At 41.8% G+C, this 17444-nt stretch overlaps 2 protein-coding genes and 1 pseudogene across 4 annotated transcripts; 1 reads left to right on the plus strand and 2 right to left on the minus strand.

Moving 5' to 3' along the window:
* Nucleotides 1-2287: 2287 nt before the first annotated feature.
* On the minus strand, nucleotides 2288-4952 carry LOC115677156 (transmembrane 9 superfamily member 12-like; annotated as a pseudogene).
* A 2990-nt stretch (nucleotides 4953-7942) lies between these two features.
* On the minus strand, nucleotides 7943-10658 carry LOC115677153 (transmembrane 9 superfamily member 12-like). Its single transcript, XM_030600245.2, has 2 exons — nucleotides 10522-10658; nucleotides 7943-10155 (listed from the first exon to the last, which is right to left on the minus strand). The coding sequence occupies exon 2, from the start codon at nucleotides 10145-10147 to the stop codon at nucleotides 8192-8194; it is 1956 nt and encodes a 651-aa protein (XP_030456105.1). The 5' UTR covers nucleotides 10148-10155; nucleotides 10522-10658; the 3' UTR covers nucleotides 7943-8191.
* A 2786-nt stretch (nucleotides 10659-13444) lies between these two features.
* Nucleotides 13445-15627, plus strand: LOC115677158 (protein GRAVITROPIC IN THE LIGHT 1). 3 transcript variants are annotated; one of them, XM_030600253.2, is made up of 2 exons: nucleotides 13445-13603; nucleotides 14172-15627. In XM_030600253.2, exon 2 carries the CDS (start codon nucleotides 14206-14208, stop codon nucleotides 15472-15474), a length of 1269 nt encoding a protein of 422 aa, XP_030456113.2. In that variant the 5' UTR covers nucleotides 13445-13603; nucleotides 14172-14205; the 3' UTR covers nucleotides 15475-15627. The 3 variants fall into 3 exon arrangements, with proteins under 3 accessions (XP_030456113.2, XP_030456112.2, XP_056172215.1); XM_030600252.2 differs by having other exon boundaries at nucleotides 14177-15627; XM_056316240.1 differs by lacking the exon at nucleotides 13445-13603 and adding an exon at nucleotides 13623-13826 and having other exon boundaries at nucleotides 14177-15627.
* Nucleotides 15628-17444: the final 1817 nt, after the last annotated feature.

Consider the following 17444-nt stretch of genomic DNA (forward strand, 5'->3'; position numbering starts at 1 on the left):
CTTGCTATCTTGCGGTGTAGGACCTTTAAAAAGCTTTGATGAACACGTCGTCGACTACGAAAGTGGAGATCTGCATGATCCTGGTGATCTGAAACCAGCCCTTTCAAGAAGTGTTTGAATAAGATACTTCAGGTAAGGCTCTCCTTCGATCCTAATGAGCATCTTTGTATGCGGGGCACAATTGGTTGAGAACCCTGAATGGCCCTTTGGTCTCATCACATCAGGAGCCAAGTATGGAAGACGGCATGAGCATTTCCGCGCACAAATGTTAGGAGTGTACACTCTTGTTTTGCAATTACAGCGACAGAAGCCCTCGCAAGCTTCTCTAGGGGTACACGTGTCTATCTATAACTCCTCGGCGAATTCGTAATTCATTTTACCTTATGGAGCCTGTACGTGATCATTTCAACAAAGATGCTAATGCGAAGGATCTGCCAAAGAGAGTTCAAGGTATGCATTTCTCCTCTGTCCGTCCATTCAAATCACAGCAACAATTTGGTTCCAGTTTCTAAAGCTCCTCATGAATCCACGATCGAGATGCACCCAGTAATCTTTTCAAATCTCTGAACAGAGTAGAACGAAGCGAGGGAAACAATGCTTCCGGTCAATAGCAGGGCCACTATTGCCATGGTGAGCGAGTAACCACAAGAAAATGCGTTGGATGGAGCCCTGCTGTAACTCTGTAGGTCAGAATCTAAAAAATGGATCCAGTACATAGACGTAGATGGAAGCCGAACAGGAATCACAGAAAGACTTCCACCACCGTTTCCAGTCGTCTGTTTGGAGGTTTCAATACGTAAGGATCAAGGAAGTTTTATGGAGGGTTGGAAGAGACGATGCCAAATCTACAACTTACACTTCAGAAATTTGAATATCGTCCAAAAAGGACCATCAGTCATTTTGTATCGTAAGTGGCCCTGATGACATAATTTTCTTGTAAAGTTCTGAAGATTGTGCACGAATCATCAATGACCATTCAGCCTTTTCACGGTTATAGAGCGTGAAAAGCACCACAAGGATGAAGCCACTCATTCGGCTGGACAAGATGACCTCCTTTTCTATTCCTTCATTGTTATTCGCCAATATAACCCCCTTTGGCTTCAGTAATTTGATCACGAAAATTACCTTCAGCATAGCTAATTGATTCCTCTTCGGTTGATTTAATTACTCAGGGTATGTAGGCGGCCCGACTCTCTGTCCTGCTCAACTATTATGCTATGACAGCTGGAAGATTGAAGAGAAGTGGATCAGTTTGGTTCCTCTTCAGTGATTGATTGACGTTCATGTTGCAATATATATTTAATGTTGGGGTGTGGTTCGTGTTCATTTGCATGCTGAAACTGACTAGCTGCAAAAATTTCTTCATGAGCGCAACTCATCAAAGCGAAACTAAGATTGATTCAATCAGGACTACAAGAAGATGTAGAACAGATAGAAGATGCATAATCGAGGTAGACGACACCTGAAGCAAATTTGCGAACGGCAATAATGAAGGGAAATTGCTCATCTGGTAGCAATAAGTACCTTACATAAAACGGCAATACAACTCTCAACGATGTAGAGCAGATAGAATTGCCACCTCCTTCCCTCCTATTTATCTTTGTGATGATTACCCTAATACCGTCATTTCATCTTTTCTTGTGTTGCTTTGCATGAAGAAGTCAAAATGACCATAGTTCTAAATTGAACTCATTCAATCTCTTTCTCAAAGACTTGGTTTTACATCTGGACAAACAGTTGTTGCTCACAACCAGAAACGACATGCCGAGTCAACGTTTATGACACCGGTTTTCTCATAGTTGATATCACACTGATTGATGGACGAGAAGCAAAATTTATCTAGCTCATTGGAAGCTCCCTTTGCTCTCGTATCTATTGAATGGCAGAGTTGAAAAAGAACGAATATGAAACGAAATGGGGGGCATTAGGCGCAAGTTATCAATCTGCTTGGCATAAGGGACTTAGGCTAGGGAAAAGAGATTAGCTGATTGGGATAAAAGGCAAGGGCGCGGATATCTCTTGGTTTCTTAACAGCCCCTAGAGATTTTACGACATGTTAGTCTTCTTGATTTGAACTATCTTTTGATCACGACCTGTAAGATCTTGGGATCATTCATGGTGTGACTCGAACTATGAAGAATGCCGGATATATAACTTTGACTTTTAGAGGTTATCTGATGCATGCCATTCCTGCAAAACTACTAATCTGCACCTTCAATTCGAAGAAGACTGTTGACAATTAAGCTTTGTATTTGATCGTCAGATGATAAAGCAATGACAGTGGAAATGTGTGCATTAGATGGGAATATATTACTTTGAGCTATAGCTACTTACAGATATTCTCGTGCTTCTTTCGACAGAAAAACATAATAAAGGCAAGGCAATAGATGAAAAAGTAAAACATTCCTGTACTCGATCCAGGCGAGTTCAGTTTTCCGAACAAAAGGAGCTCAAGCAGGGGATGAATTTCAGAAAAAGTGACTTTACTCAGATCTCTGTTGATGAGAAGAGAGCATTCACAAAGTAGAATGAAGTGAGGAAACCGATGCTACCGGTTGATAGCAGGGTGCCTATTGCCACGATGAGCGAGTAACCAACATAAACTGTCACAGATGGGGGCCCGCTCAAACCGTTGAGGTCAAAAACCAAGTAATTGACGCAGTACATGAACACATAGATGGAAGCTGAACCGGAAGCACAGAAAGACTTCCACCACCATTTCCAGTCCTCAGCTTGTAGATTGCGATAAGTGACAGTCAAGGAAGTTTCGGCACAGACAATAACAAGGGACAGAAGACAGAGGCAGAGGGTCCCCGACATGCTGTAGAACGTACCGAGGCATATGCTACTCAGAAGGAAGAAGAGTTCGATAAAGAGCAAGCAGAACGGGATCATCCCAACACTGAGAACTAAGAGCCATGAAGGGAGTGTCCGAGCAGGGATTTCCCTAGGAATGTGATTGGTTTTCACAGGATATGGGATAGCCTCAGCCCAGGTCGCTAGGAATCCTCCCAAGAGGGTGACTGGCACTGAAATGCAGAACCAGAGCAATAGAACGGTGGTGTACATGGAGATGGAAATAGCGGCGGTGCTACGGTTGACCCACATTACGAGGTTGAGCGCTGTGTGTATGCTTAGGACGATTCCTGGAAAGAGAAATGTGATCGACCATGAAACCGACTTCCAACCATCTGTACTTCCTTTCAGAGTTCTCCACATACGCACCCCAACGTACCCACCAATGATTCCTGAAAAATAGTAGCTAGTTATCATCAATGTCAGTATCGTTCCTCGAGCACCGGGCAGTATGAAGCCGAAAGCTGTGATGGTTGCAGTCACGAAACCGGTCAGTGTGATTTGGACCCCAGTTCCGACCATCACACTGAGAAGCTTAGAGTGATTCGGCTCTCTGAATGCATCGCCGGCAAGAAGCTTCCAACCCGAAAGCTCCTCATTGGTCTGTGCTTCGGCCTGCTTATCGAGTCCCTGGCACTTTGCGAGTTCCCTAGATTTTGTCTTCAGGAATATTGCAAAGACGATGCCAGTTAAGAGAAGGATGGTAATTAGAGAATTCAGTACCGACAACCAATGGACTCGGGAATCTCCCTGCTCCGAATAAGTGTCCCCACGAGATTGCCACTGGATATCGCTCTTCAAGAACTGAACCTCGTAAGTGAAGGATATCCTCTCGTTCTCCCTCACAACCTGCAATGTCTCGAGCTCAAGGGGACATTCCATGGAATCTATGGTGTCGTACATTTTGAGCTTTTTCACGTTTTCCTGGTCGTGTTTTAACACTACAAGGAACCACCCTGAAGCCTGCAATCTCGAACAGCGGTGTCGGTTCATAACCCTTAAAGACCGTGCCATTTGATGGAGCATCAAAATCCATCATGTCATAACCGCGGCTTCTGTGCTCGTTCACCAAGACTCTGATCTTGAGATGATTAATAATGTAAACATCATCGCTGTTCCGCGCTGCATACCCTATAGGGAAGCCGGTCTGTTGAATGTTAAACCCACTATAGACATAACTCATTAATGGCAAACCGTCGAGCATCATGTTCACTTGGTACATATTGCGAATCCGCTGCTTCAAGATCCTTGCCTCGTGCTCGCTCAGGGGATGAGTGGTGCAGGGGTAGACGGACTCATTGACGTACCCTTGGAACTGGTACGGCGAGTCGATGATTTGGTCTCCCATGAGAGCGGCGCCGACATTGCCGACGCGTTCTCGGATCCCACCCGTGGGCACGCAGTATGGGAGACTGTAGTAGCTCAAGGGAAGCAAAGTCTCGATGGAGGTCAAGGAATTTACTTGGGCAAACACGAGATCATTACCGGCGTATGTGTGCATGTAGCATCTTGACAAAGAAAACCAAATTGAAGAGAGTACAAAGAAAACCAAATTCTTGATTGCAGAGCTTGTCATCTTGATATCTGCAAGAGAATCAATTGAATGGCTGTGGGTAGAGAACCAAATTAGGCAAATAACTCCGAGTTCAAATGATAATTAATCTCCATAGATAATCTCCAATTGTATGCACATATACACACACATACACACACTTCATACGTTAATCATCGATGAAAAATTTCAGATCTCTCGTGGTTTTTGATATCGCAGCACGGGAAAAAACACCCTTCATCGGCACGAGGCTAAAGAGAAGCAGATCTTTTGATCTATTACTAGTGAAACACTATGAAGCATCAGAACCTAATCCATCATGGAAACATTAACAAAGATCATATGATACAGAACTTACCTCACAAGTGATGAATAAAGCTGAGCCTTGGTGATGGGAATGGAAGCAAACTGAAATTGCTTACGGGAGCGAAGCGCTCTCGTTGATTATGCGATTATTAGTGTAATTAACAAGCCATTTTCATCCTTCTGCTTCGTTATTTCCCATGAAGAGGAAAAGTTGCATACTTCTTTAATGTTATTTCAAATCAATTCGGTCACTTTCTGGGAAGAAACGACCATCCAAGTCAACGTTGACGACACCATCTTCTCTCATGGTGAATATGGACATTACGGGCGAACGTAGTTCACAAGGAAATGTCGTTGATATTTGAACTTAGGGCTCCGGTCGTTTTCCTTTCACAAGCGGAAAACAACTTTTAGCAAAACGTTTTCCAGATTTTTCAAAAATAAATTAGTCATGGAAAATATTTAAATGAGGGAAATTTTTTCCGCTTTCGTAACTTCTTTCATCTCATTTTCTTTCAAATAACACATTTCCTTTTTATTTTATTTTATTTTATTATTTTTTTAAATATCGATTTTTTTTATTATTTTTATTATTCTTTTATTTTTCCTTTTCTTTCTTTTGTTTTTGCTTCTTCCTCGGCCGGAAAGGAAAAAAAAAAAATAAAAATAATTTAAAAATTAATTTAAAATTCAAATTTTTTGGTAATTTTCCCTAGAAAATCAAATCAGATACCGAACGGCGGCGGAAAATATTTTCCAGTTCATTTTCAAGTTTTAGCCGAACACCGGAAAATATTGTTATTTTCCTGGAAAATGACCTTCTGGAAAATATTTTTCGGAAACGTCAATTTTTCTGCTAAACGAATGAAATCTTAGTGGTGGGACGAAGTGTAAAAGAATGAGATTATATAAGATAGAATTAGATGACATTTGCCTCAAATGTCAAGGCATATTGATTAGCTCGATCAGGTTCACGTATCAGGCTGTGTACATAGAGTTTTAGATACGTTTGTCGTTCATCCCTAGAACAATCTCCAGGGAAATCGGGTTAACAAATGCGCCCCAAAACACTAGTTAAGACCGCTAAAAATGGAAATAACGCATAGCGACGCACTTTGGAAATGGTTATATCTTCCCCCGACCACTCTTTTGATTGTTGAGTTACAAGTTGTGGACATCACCCACATGCGCAATTTATTAAATACAAATGTGGGTGATGCCCATGGAGGAAAACATCGATGCTTTGGAAAATCGAGCAAGAACACACATTTCATAGAAGTCACCTACTTCAGATGGAGATAAGTATGTTTCCAAAGCGCAACCGATGACGTCCTTAGGGCACTCTTTAGCATTTTTCTAGAATTAATAGTGATAAGATGAATTCTCACCGAAAAATGATATGAATTAATTTGTATTTTCTCGAAGGGATATTTCACAATAGATATACTACTTCGACAAAAAATATATACATGTATTTCTTTTGCTGATAAAAATGCTTTATATTTGTAAAGTTGGATTTCTTCTTTTATACTGATAAAAATGCTGATAAAGCTGGACAAGAATGACCTCTTTTTCCAGTCCTTAATTATCATTCACCAGGATAACACACTTTGGCTTCAATGAATTTGATCACGAACCTTCAGCGTAGCTAATTCATTCCTCTTCTTATCAGGGTCGATTTACCCGGGTTATGTAGGCGGCCCGACTCTTTGTCCTGCTCAACTATTGTGGTATGACGAGTCGAAAGCAAAAACGGGAAGATTGAAGAGAAATGGACCAGTTTGATTGTTCTTTGGCAGAAAGTAACTGGTGTTTATAATAGAGAATGGTTTCATAGAGCTTATGTTTTTTGCATTCTGAAATTGACTAGCTGCAGAAATTTCTTCACGAGTACAAGTCATCAAAGCGAAGAGCTAAGATCGCCTAGATTAGGACTTCTATTGAGGCAAGATTACAAGGCACAAGAAAAGAAGATGCATAATGGAAGTAGATGACACCATAAATAAATTGGCGAACAACGATATTGAAGAGGAAATTGCTCATGCAGTCCTTACATACAATGGCAATACTCTCGCGATGCAGAGCAAATAGAACAGCCACCTCTTTCCCTCCTATTTATCTTTGTGATGATTAATGTAACACCGTCATTTTATCTTCTCTTTGTTGCTTGACGTGAAGGAGGCGAAAAGACGAAAGATCTACATCAAACTCATTCGATCGCTTTCTGGGAAGACTTGGTTTTATGTCTGGACAAACAGAAGTTGCCCGCAACCAGAAACAAAATGCCAGGTCAACGTTCATGACACCAATTTTCTCCTAGTTCATATCGACACTGACTGATGCGCAAGATGCAAAATTTATGTAGTTCATAGGAAGCTTTCATTGCTGTTGTTTCTATTGAATGGCAGAGCTGAAAAAGAATGAATATGATCCTTACCAAAAAAAAAAAAAGAATGAATATGAAACGAAACGGGGGACATTAGGCGCGGATTCTCAATCTGCTCGGCATAACGGACTTAGGCTAGGGAAAAGAGATTAGCTTAGCGTAATAAATGGCAAGGGCCTGGATATCTCTTGGTTTCTTAACAGCCCCTAGAGATTTTACGACCTGTTAGTCTTCTTGACTTGAACAATATTTTGATCACGACCTGTTAGGGATCAATCACGGTGTGACTCGAATTATGAAGAATGGTGGCTCCGTGGGGAGCTACAGAGCATGGATCCTACAACTGAATGAAGTTTCGCTGTCAGTTGTTGTCCACCTGAAGGTTAAGAAGATTGGTGGAGAGAAGTCTCTCAAGGCCATGCAAGGGGTCCTATGGTTGAGAAGGGCATTCCAGGGCTGTTCCTGTAGTTTCTAGAGAATGGCCTTCTTGTTAAAAATGATGCCGAGCCTATTTATGAATGGGTGCTTCATGGATTTAACAAATACTCAGTTGCTGAACTACTGCATTATAAGATTTGTTCAGAGACTTGGTTGAGCATTATGTGCTCATTGGTCTAATCATTAATGGGTTATTAGTATGAAGGTACGTGCGGTCCTGAGTTGCTCACGCATGCTATCTACCTGCTAAATAGCTGACAGAGCCCATCACCGTCCCCCTCTCCTTTCAGTGTTACCCTCCAACTTATCTCATAGCTTGTTTGGATCTTAACTTTGACTTCTAGAGGTTATCTGATGCGTGCCATTCATGCAAAACTACTCATTGGCACCTTCGAAGAAGACTGTTAACAATAAAGCTCCATACTTGATTGTCAGATGACACAGAAATGATGGCGGAAATGTGTGCAGTAGATGGGAATACATTACTTGGAAACACTAATAGCTACGTACGACTGTTCTTGTGCTTCTTTCATCTGCGAAACATGACAAAGGCAAGGCAATAGATAATAGATGGAAGACTATTGAGGTGACTTCAGTTTCCAACTGCAAGGAGCTCAATCAGAGGATGAAAATTCAGAATAAGGTGACTCTTCTCAGATCTCTGTTGATGAGAAGAGAGCATTCACAAAGTAGAAGGAAGCAAGGAAACCGATGCTACCAGTCGATAGCAGGGTGCCAATTGCCACGATGAGCGAGTAACCAACATAAACTGTGACAGATGGGGACCCGCTCAAACTGTTCAGGTTAAAAACCAAGTAACTGATGCAGTACATGAACACATAGATGGAAGCCGAACCGGAAGCACAGAAAGACTTCCACCACCATTTCCAGTCCTCGGCTCGTAGATTGCGATAAGTAATTATCAAGGAAGTTTCAGCACAGACAATAACAAGGGACAGAAGACAGAGGCAGAGGGTCCCCGACATGCTGTAGAACCTACCGAGCCATATGCTACTCAGAAAGAAGAAGAGTTCGATAAAGAACGTGCCAAACGGGATTGTCCCCGCACCAAGAACCAAGAGCCACGAGGGGAGTGTCCGAGCAGGGATTTCCCTAGGAATGCGATTGGTTTTCACAGGATAGTGGATAGCCTCGGCCCAGGTCGCTAGGAATCCTCCCAAGAGGGTGACTGGCGCTGAAATGCAGAACCAGAGGAACAAAGCAGTGACATACATGGAGATGGAAACGGCGGCTGTGCTACGGTTGACCCACATTATGAGGTTGAGCGCTGCATGAATGATTAGGACGATTCCTGGAAAGAGAAACACGATCAACCATGAAACTGACTTCCAACCATCGGTACTTCCTTTCAGTGTTGTCCACAGACGTATGCCAACATACCCGCCAACCATTCCCGAAAAAGTGTTGACCCTTGTTATCAATGTCAGTACCATTCCTCGAGCATCGGGAGGTATGAAGCCAGAGGCAGCGATGGTTGCAGTCACGAATATGGTCAGTGTGATTTGGACCCCAGTTCCAACCATCACACTGAGAAGCTTAGAGTGATTTGGCTCTCTGAATGCATCGCCAGCGAGAAGCTTCCAACCCAAAGGCTCCTCATTGGTCTGTGCTTCGGCCTGCTTATTGAGTCCCCGGCGTTTTGCGAGTTCCCTAGATATTGTCTTCAGGAATATAACGAACACAATACCAGTTAAGAGAAGGATCGTCATCAGAGAATTGAGTACCAAGAACCAATGGAATGCAGAATCTTCCTCCTTCGAATAAGTGTCCCAACGAGATTGCCACCTGATATCGCTCTTCACAAACTGAACCTCATAAGTGAAGGATATCCTCTCGTTCTCCCTCACAACCTGCCATGTCTCGATATTGTGGGGACATTCCATTGAATCTATGTTGTCGTACATTTTGAGCCTTCTCATGTTTTCCAGGTCGTGCTTTACACTGCAAGGATCCACCCTGAAGCCCACAATCTCAAACGGCGGTGCTGCTTTATAACCCTCAGAGACCATGCCAGTAGATGGCGCATCAAAATCCATTATGTCATCACCCTGGTAACCGTGGTCTCTGTGCTCGTTCACCAAGACTGTGAACTTGAGATGATTAATGATGTAAACGTCATCACTATTCGGCGCTTCATACCCGATTGGGAAGCCGGTCCATTTCATGTTAATCCCATCATAGCTAGCATACCTTGTTACCGGCAAACCATCAAGCATCATGTTCACTTGGTACAAATCGTGAATCCGCTGCTTCAAGAGCCTTGCCTCGTGCTCGCTCAGGGGATCAGTGGTGCAGAGGTAGATGGACTCGTTGACATTCCCTCGGAACCTGTACGGCGAGTTAAGGATTTGGTCTCCCATGAGAGCAGCGCCAACATTGCCGACACTTTTTCGGATTCCCCAAAGGGGCTTGCAGTATGGGAGACTATAGTAGCTCAAGGGAAGCAAAGTCTCGATGGAGGTCAAGGAGTTAACTTTCGCAAACATGAGATCATTTTCGGTGTACGTGTGCATGTAGCTTCCTGCCAAAGAAAACCAAATAGAAGAGAGTGCAAAGAAAACCCAAATCCTGATTGCAGCGCTTGTCATCTCGATGTCTGCAAGAGAATCGGTTGAATGGTTGTGAGTAGAGAGCTAAATCAGGCAACTAAGCTCAAGTTCATATGATGATTAACCTCAAATATCCAACATGAAACTCACGAACTACCACTATGCAAGTACACACACACTCGAGATGATACTCAAATCATCAATCAAAAACTTCAGATCTTTCGTGGCATCGCAGCATGAAAAACATCCTTGGTCGACATGAGGCTAAAGAGAAGCAGACCTTTTGTTCTATTACTGACGAAAGATTATAAAGCATCAGAATCCGTTCCATCATGATAAACAATTTGGTTGATTTCTTTTCAAACATAGCAAGAAAACATGAGTAAATGAAGATCAAATGACATAGAACGTACCTCAAATGATGAAGGCGAAGCGCTCTCGTTCTCGTTTCTCGTTGTCTGTGCGATAATTGATGTAGTCAAGAGATTCATTTCCAGAAGAGGAACAATTGAGAAGTTGTTTATATTTAATGATACAGTCGCTTTCTGGGGAGCAACTTGGTTTTATGTATGGACAAACGGAAATTGACCGCAACTCGAAAGGACACTCCAAGTCATCGGTGACCACAAATGTCATTGATTGTTGCCCTTCGTGCACGGAGGAATTGTACAAGAGTGAGATGAACTATAGAAATGTAGGATTTTAGATACATCTTCTTCTTCTTTTTTCGGGGGGCAATCTCTTAAAGGCAAAATTGGGGGAACTGGTTGTCCTTTCCTCTTATCACCTTCTTGATTCGTGGGTTACGGCTACGGCATCACCCATGCACAAAATCGACTAAATGTAAGAGTGCGTAACACTACGTAAAACATGGCCCAAGTGAGTTCCAGCTTAAGAGAAATAAAATTTACAAACGTGCCTAAAGTACGTAAAGCCGCATGCGTATGATTTGCCTCAAACCTTGGTAAGGTGAAGGTTCAAAAGTCACTGTTTATAAAGTTGCGCCGCATGTGTTTTATCACTCAACAATCATAGAAGTGAAGTGTTACGTGGTAAAACACGAGCATTCATGACAAATTAATAAACAAGTACTAATTGTTCGAATGTGAGAATGTAACAAAATTACGTTGTGTATTTTGTCACGTGGCAATCATAAAAATAGAGTCATTTGTCACGTAACGAGCACAAAAAAAAATATTTTCTCGACTCCAGCTTTAACCAGCATATAATAGATAGAAAATAGATGTGAAGAAAAGAATTCCTCTCGTGTTGTTTGGAAACGGTGAAAGAGAAAAAGGTGATATATGTTGAATTACCCAGTTTGGGAAGAAAAAAAACTAATAGGCAAGAGTAAAATTAATGGAAAAATATATGTTGACATCTAAATTTTGACGACCCATTTAGTCTTAAATTGCATTGAAAAATAAGGGATCGATTCCGGCCCCTAAAAAAAATATTCATTAAAACTGCATATAGATATTAGGAGCATTTATATTAATAGTTAAGCCCATATAGTTTGCATATTAATTGGACTAGCGGCAAATGGATTCAATTTTGATAAATTGAACATTATGAGCTTAATAATTAGAACGGTGCAGGTGAAGTTTTGAAATCAATTAGTTTGTTTTGGCCCGTGAAATAGAATGAATCGAATCAAGCCCATGACCAAAATTGACGTGTTCTGCAAGCAAATATCTTCGGCCACAAAGCAATATCTTGTACCGTATGTTTTCGGCCGAAAAGAAGACCAGGAGGGAAGGAAATTGGATATATTTGGTTGTGTTCTGTTGGACGTTTCCCATAATTCAAAGCAATATTATATTCGTCTACGTTAAAGGGTTAATAACACGAAAAATCTCAAATTGGTACACACCCAAAATTAATTTTTTTATCACAAAAAATCCCAAACCGGTACACATGTAATAAATTTACCCTGAACTAATTTTTTGACCACTCAAAACCTCAAATTGGTATATTTGTGATAAATTTACCATCCATTAAATTGAATTAATAAAAAAAACCACAAATTAGTACACTTGAGCTAAAATCTCAAACTGGTACATTCGTCAATTACCATGTGTCATTTAACTAAGTAATTTGATAGTAAAATTTAACGGAAACTAACGGAGGATAAAATTGTTACAGGTGTACAAGTTTGGAGGTTTTGGTGGTAAAAAAATAAGGATCTGCTGAGGAGAGTTAAGATATGCATTTCTCCTCTGTCCGTCCATTCAAATCACAGCAACAATTTGGTTCCAGTTCCTAAAGTTCCTCATGTAGCGATTGAGATGCACCCAGTAATCTTTTCCAAAAGCGGGATGTGACTTTGTGCTTTGTCAATGTAGGGATTCAGGTTCACACGGTAATGTGGTGCATGGTCACTAAAGGACGTGACAACCGGTTGATTACTGTCGCGGTCGTTTTGACGAAAACCTAGTTTTACATTGTACATCAGAGAATTTCGTTTTTCCCCCTTCTGCTATGAGCACGCCAAGTATTTGTTTGCAAGCTACTGGTTACTTGCACTAATTTACATGAAAGTCTTCACTGAATCACCACAGAATTTTCCTGTAATTTGCAGTACCGGTTAAGAATCTGGTCCGTAGTTTACCAGGTTTTGATTTACAATTGTTTAACTTAGAGTTCACATTTCATCAGTAGAAGGAACTGGCTCTGCATTTTTGCTGTTTTCTTTTTGCAACGTTTTTCCGAAGGAGGCATTTGGGGAAGCATACTTAACAAGAAAAGTTTAAGGGCACTTGTTTCCCTCATAAATCACATGAAAAAGCTCGTCACTTTGAAAATTGGATAATTCATGTAATTTTGATGGCAAATTGGTTGACCCAAGATACAGCCGAAACAGAGGAGGAATAGGAGGTTGGCAGAGAATGTGTAGCGACACTAGTTTGTCAGCTATTACAACTAAAAGATGACTAAAATAAAATTATTGTTGCATTGACATTGAATCAAATTCACATATCATTCATGTCTCTTTGACGAAAAAACATTCCTTTCTCATTTTTCACATCCCCAAACTCGATCAGGGTTTATCAAATTCCGATGCTTTTGGCAATCTGGTTTCTGAAATATTATGTTCAGTCTATATATCGCAGCGAATTTCCAATTTCTTTAACCAATGGATTCTCTAAAATCCCTTGTTACACCGCGAAATGCTGAAGTGTCGCCGCCGGGCGATAATACCATGAAATTTGTTTTCTTCATGTGGCTTATTTTCTCTTCATGTTTCCCCTAAAAAAATCCATCTTTACTCTCTTTCCCTCTTTCTTTCTCTCTCTGTCTCTCTCTCTCTCTCAATAAGGCATGGAGAACTCTTGGAGAAGTATGAAAGCCCAACCTGCTTATTGGGCTCAAGGTCAAGCCTTTCGCCTCTGTTTTTGAATAAAGAATGAAAACGAGGGCACACCCTTCTTGATTCTCCCCCTGGGCGATAGACGTTCATGGTCTCTGCACTGTGTCTTCCTCTCGGCAAGCAAGGTACGCCCCCCTTTTCCTCTTCCCCTCCTCCCCCCCACTTCGCCCCCTCCAATGTCGCAGATCGGCTCGTTCTTGCTCCCTCGCGTTCCTCGAGCTCCTGCACGAGCTCGTTGAGGATGTGTGCCATCTGATTGTGGGGTCTTTCGCTTGGTTTGGGCTTGGTTTCGTTGTCGTCGCTGCGTTTGCAGATCAGGAGGAGAGCTAAGGGAAAAAACAAGTGTATGTCTAACATTTCTGATCTAGTGATGTTCTTGGGACCCGCCCTTTTCAGGGCATTGAGCTTGGTTGATGTGCTTCGTTTGCCGCATGATGCTGGTTTTTTGTGGGTCGACGATCTTTTCAAGAAGTAATGTTGACCTAGTTTGCAAATCAGAAGCTTGTTTACATATTAGAGCTGCGTAGACTTTTGAGTGAAACTGTTCTTGACGAAGACCAATTTAGAAACTTTATTTGAACAACATGATACAGGCCAACTCATACACAGTCATCATGTTTTCTAACGTATGATGATGCAAGAACATATTGATGTATTTGTTAAATTGGTGTTTTTTTGTTTTTCTTTTTGAAGCAAAGCTGTCTGAACTACTCCACTGGAAGTAGCTATGCTACCCACTGGAGTTCGAGATAATCAACTCCGTGAGAGCAACAGCCAGAAGGTTCATCCTCAACCCATGGACGAGTCCAAGAGTCCGAACCCAGAAGCCATAGAAGGCATCATTTCTAAAATATTCACCAATGTCTCCTCCTTGAAATCTGCTTACATACAGCTCCAAGCCGCTCATACTCCCTACGATCCGGATAAGATCCAAGCCGCCGATAAACTCGTGGTTTCGGAGCTGAAGAACCTGTCCGAACTCAAGCATTCTTATCGGGAGAACAACCCTAAACCGGTGTGCATCTCACCTCAGGACTCTCGCTTAGCTGCCGAGATCCAAGAACAGCAGAGCCTCCTGAAAACGTACGAGGTCATGGTCAAGAAGTTCCAGTCAGAAATTCATAATAAGGACTCGGAGATTAATCAATTGCAGCAGCAAATTGAAGAAGCCAATGTGAAGAAGGCAAAACTCGAAAAGAATCTCAAGCTTAGGGGCTTGTCAAGCAAAGAATCGGATGATTCGGGCTATGAGAATGGGTTTTTCCCAGTTGATCTAACCCCTGATCTGTTCATCTCAATTGTTGAAGCTGCTTACCAAGCCATTCATGACTTCTCAAAGCCCTTGATCAATATGATGAAAGCGGCTGGTTGGGACCTCGATGCTGCTGCTATCTCCATTGAACCTGACGTTGTTTATGCAAAGCGTGCTCACAAAAAGTATGCATTTGAGTCCCATATATGTCAAAGAATGTTTGGTGCTTTTCAACAGGAAAACTTTGGAATAGAGTCGGACACTATTGCAGTAAATAAAGAAAGCTTTTTCCATCAGTTCCTGGCCTTGAAGGAGATGGATCCATTGGACATGTTAGGCCAGAACCCAGACTCAATCTTTGGGAAATTTTGTCGGAGCAAGTACCTTTTGGTTGTTCACCCCAAGATGGAGGCTTCATTCTTTGGGAACTTGGATCAGCGGAATTTTGTAACTGGTGGTGGGCATCCTCGGACTCCATTCTATCAAGTATTTCTAAAACTGGCTAAGTCCATATGGCTTTTGCATAGGCTGGCTTATTCTTTTGATCCTAGCGTCAAAATTTTCCAGGTCAAGAGCGGGAGCGAGTTCTCTGAGGTTTATATGGAAAGTGTGGTGAAGAATTTGGTGATGGATGACGGTGACGAAAAACCTAGGGTTGGTCTGATGGTCATGCCTGGTTTTTTGATTGGTGGCAATGTAATCCAGAGTAAAGTTTACCTCTCTGGTGTGAAAGTTGTTGAGTAGTTGCCAATTGCATGGTTTGTCCATTTTTCTGGGATGTGTATATTGTCTGTCTCCGCTGTGTTGTTTATTAGAAGTTGTGGTTGCTGTTGTATCTGTGTTCTCTTTAACTGTCGAAAGTAGTTGCAAGATCAATGAAATCTCTCTTTCTATCTCTCTCTCTCTCTCTCTCAATGGATGATTGTTACCAGTTCTGCAGTTTTCACCCATTTTTAACTTCCCAATCCTCTGGGTCTGCTTCGGTCATTCTCATTAGTGTTGGTTACGTTACTGATTTGAAATGATCACATGATGTTTTCTGAGTGTGCAGCTGCAGAATCATCTGCATGCACGTGTGCGTCTATGCTTGTCTATCTACTTTTGGTTAGTCTGATAGCGAACTTGGAAATGTTCAATTGTTTACATTCTGCATGTCGCCATTTGATCTCGTTATGCTTGAAGGCATGGAGAGTTTGACTGTCCTTTAATACCTTCCCACTATATGGATGCAAAAACAATTAAACCTCCTTGTCTCACGGATTGCACAGCAGCAACATTTTCATTCCGGGGTCTCTTTGTTTGATGCTGGTAGGAGTTTTAGGTGGTTGTCAAAAGATGCAGTTGTCATGAAATTAGTTATATCGTTAGCGAAGATAAGGATGATGGTTGAATTTTCAGCCGATGCATTCTTTTAATCAGGATAGACTCTGGATGATACAAGTAGATACTTCTGTCAAGTTGTACCGCATGTCTTGCAAGTCGCAATTTTCGCTTTTGATGGTCTAACTTGTTCAGGAGCTCATACGGAAGGCACCAGAGGCTCCTCAATCAGCACTCTTGATCTGACAATTATCAATAGGTCTGTTGTTATTGACCAGACAGTTCGGCATCTCAAACTTGGGAATTCCATGAAATGGGGGCAACTACCTTTGCCCTTAGCTGGTCGGCCGTTCTTCTCGGAGACCTTTGAGATGCCCGGTCGTTCCATATTCAAGTTTTAGTACACGTGTCAATGTTTTCGAGGTTGCTTGCATGGGTGGGGAATGGATGACAAGCGAATGAGACTCTGGGATTCTTCTTTAATCCGACAATCGCTGTCATCAATAACAAACAAATCTTTTTGCTGGTCCTTCTATGGTGCTGCATCCTCAAGACATGGAATGTGGTTTTGTGGTCTGTCAAGTTACTAGGAACAAACGACGATTATTGTCAAACCTGTCTGCATCGAGATCTCGTCAGGTTATATAAATCAAACATGCTTCGGATATGCTTAAAAAGAATTGGTTATGCAGGACAAATAAATCAATCAACTTGATTAGTGGGAGTCCAAAGTGGGGAACCTGGAAATTTCTTAAAGGGGTCTTGGGGGAAACTTCCATTTGAAGGATGTATAATTGAAAGATCCTAGAAGGTAGGCAGTGAGAGGAGTACATGACTTCTAATGGAAGTAAGTGATTTCAAGCGATGCCCTTCTCTTTGGAGCTGTCGATATTGTTAAAGCTGAAAAGTTTCTGTGCTTTTTCCACGACAGGAATGCACTAATTCAATGGTAAGGCGGCTCGGAGTAATTGTCCTGATGACTGAGAACCTTGGACTATAGATATGGTTAATTGTGTCAAATACAATTACTAACGTACGAGGACAATTACTGAAGGTAAAGATCAAATCCATCACGAAAATAACACGGAAGACAAAAGATGCAGCAATTCTCCATGAATTGAACTAATTGTTACGCAATGATCCGAAGATCACAAGGCGAATGGTGAGATTAAACAGTGGAAAGGTCCGCCGCTTGAATGACAGAAGGTTCTGTCAAGCGAGCAGAGACTCCCCTGGTTCAAAACTCAAGTAAGTCCACTGCCATGCTTCAATTGCTTCTTGTTTCAGCACAAACATCATCTGAAGCCAATAGTCACCTCAAACGCTAAGGATTCATCTATCTCATTTCGGCAAACAATAAAACATCAGGGTGCAAGAAACCGTGACAATCTCTT

This window comes from Syzygium oleosum, unplaced genomic scaffold (genome assembly GCF_021117445.2).
Source record: "Syzygium oleosum isolate NSW1041296 unplaced genomic scaffold, Sole_v2.1 Sole_v2.12, whole genome shotgun sequence".
Lineage (NCBI taxonomy): Eukaryota > Viridiplantae > Streptophyta > Magnoliopsida > Myrtales > Myrtaceae > Syzygium > Syzygium oleosum.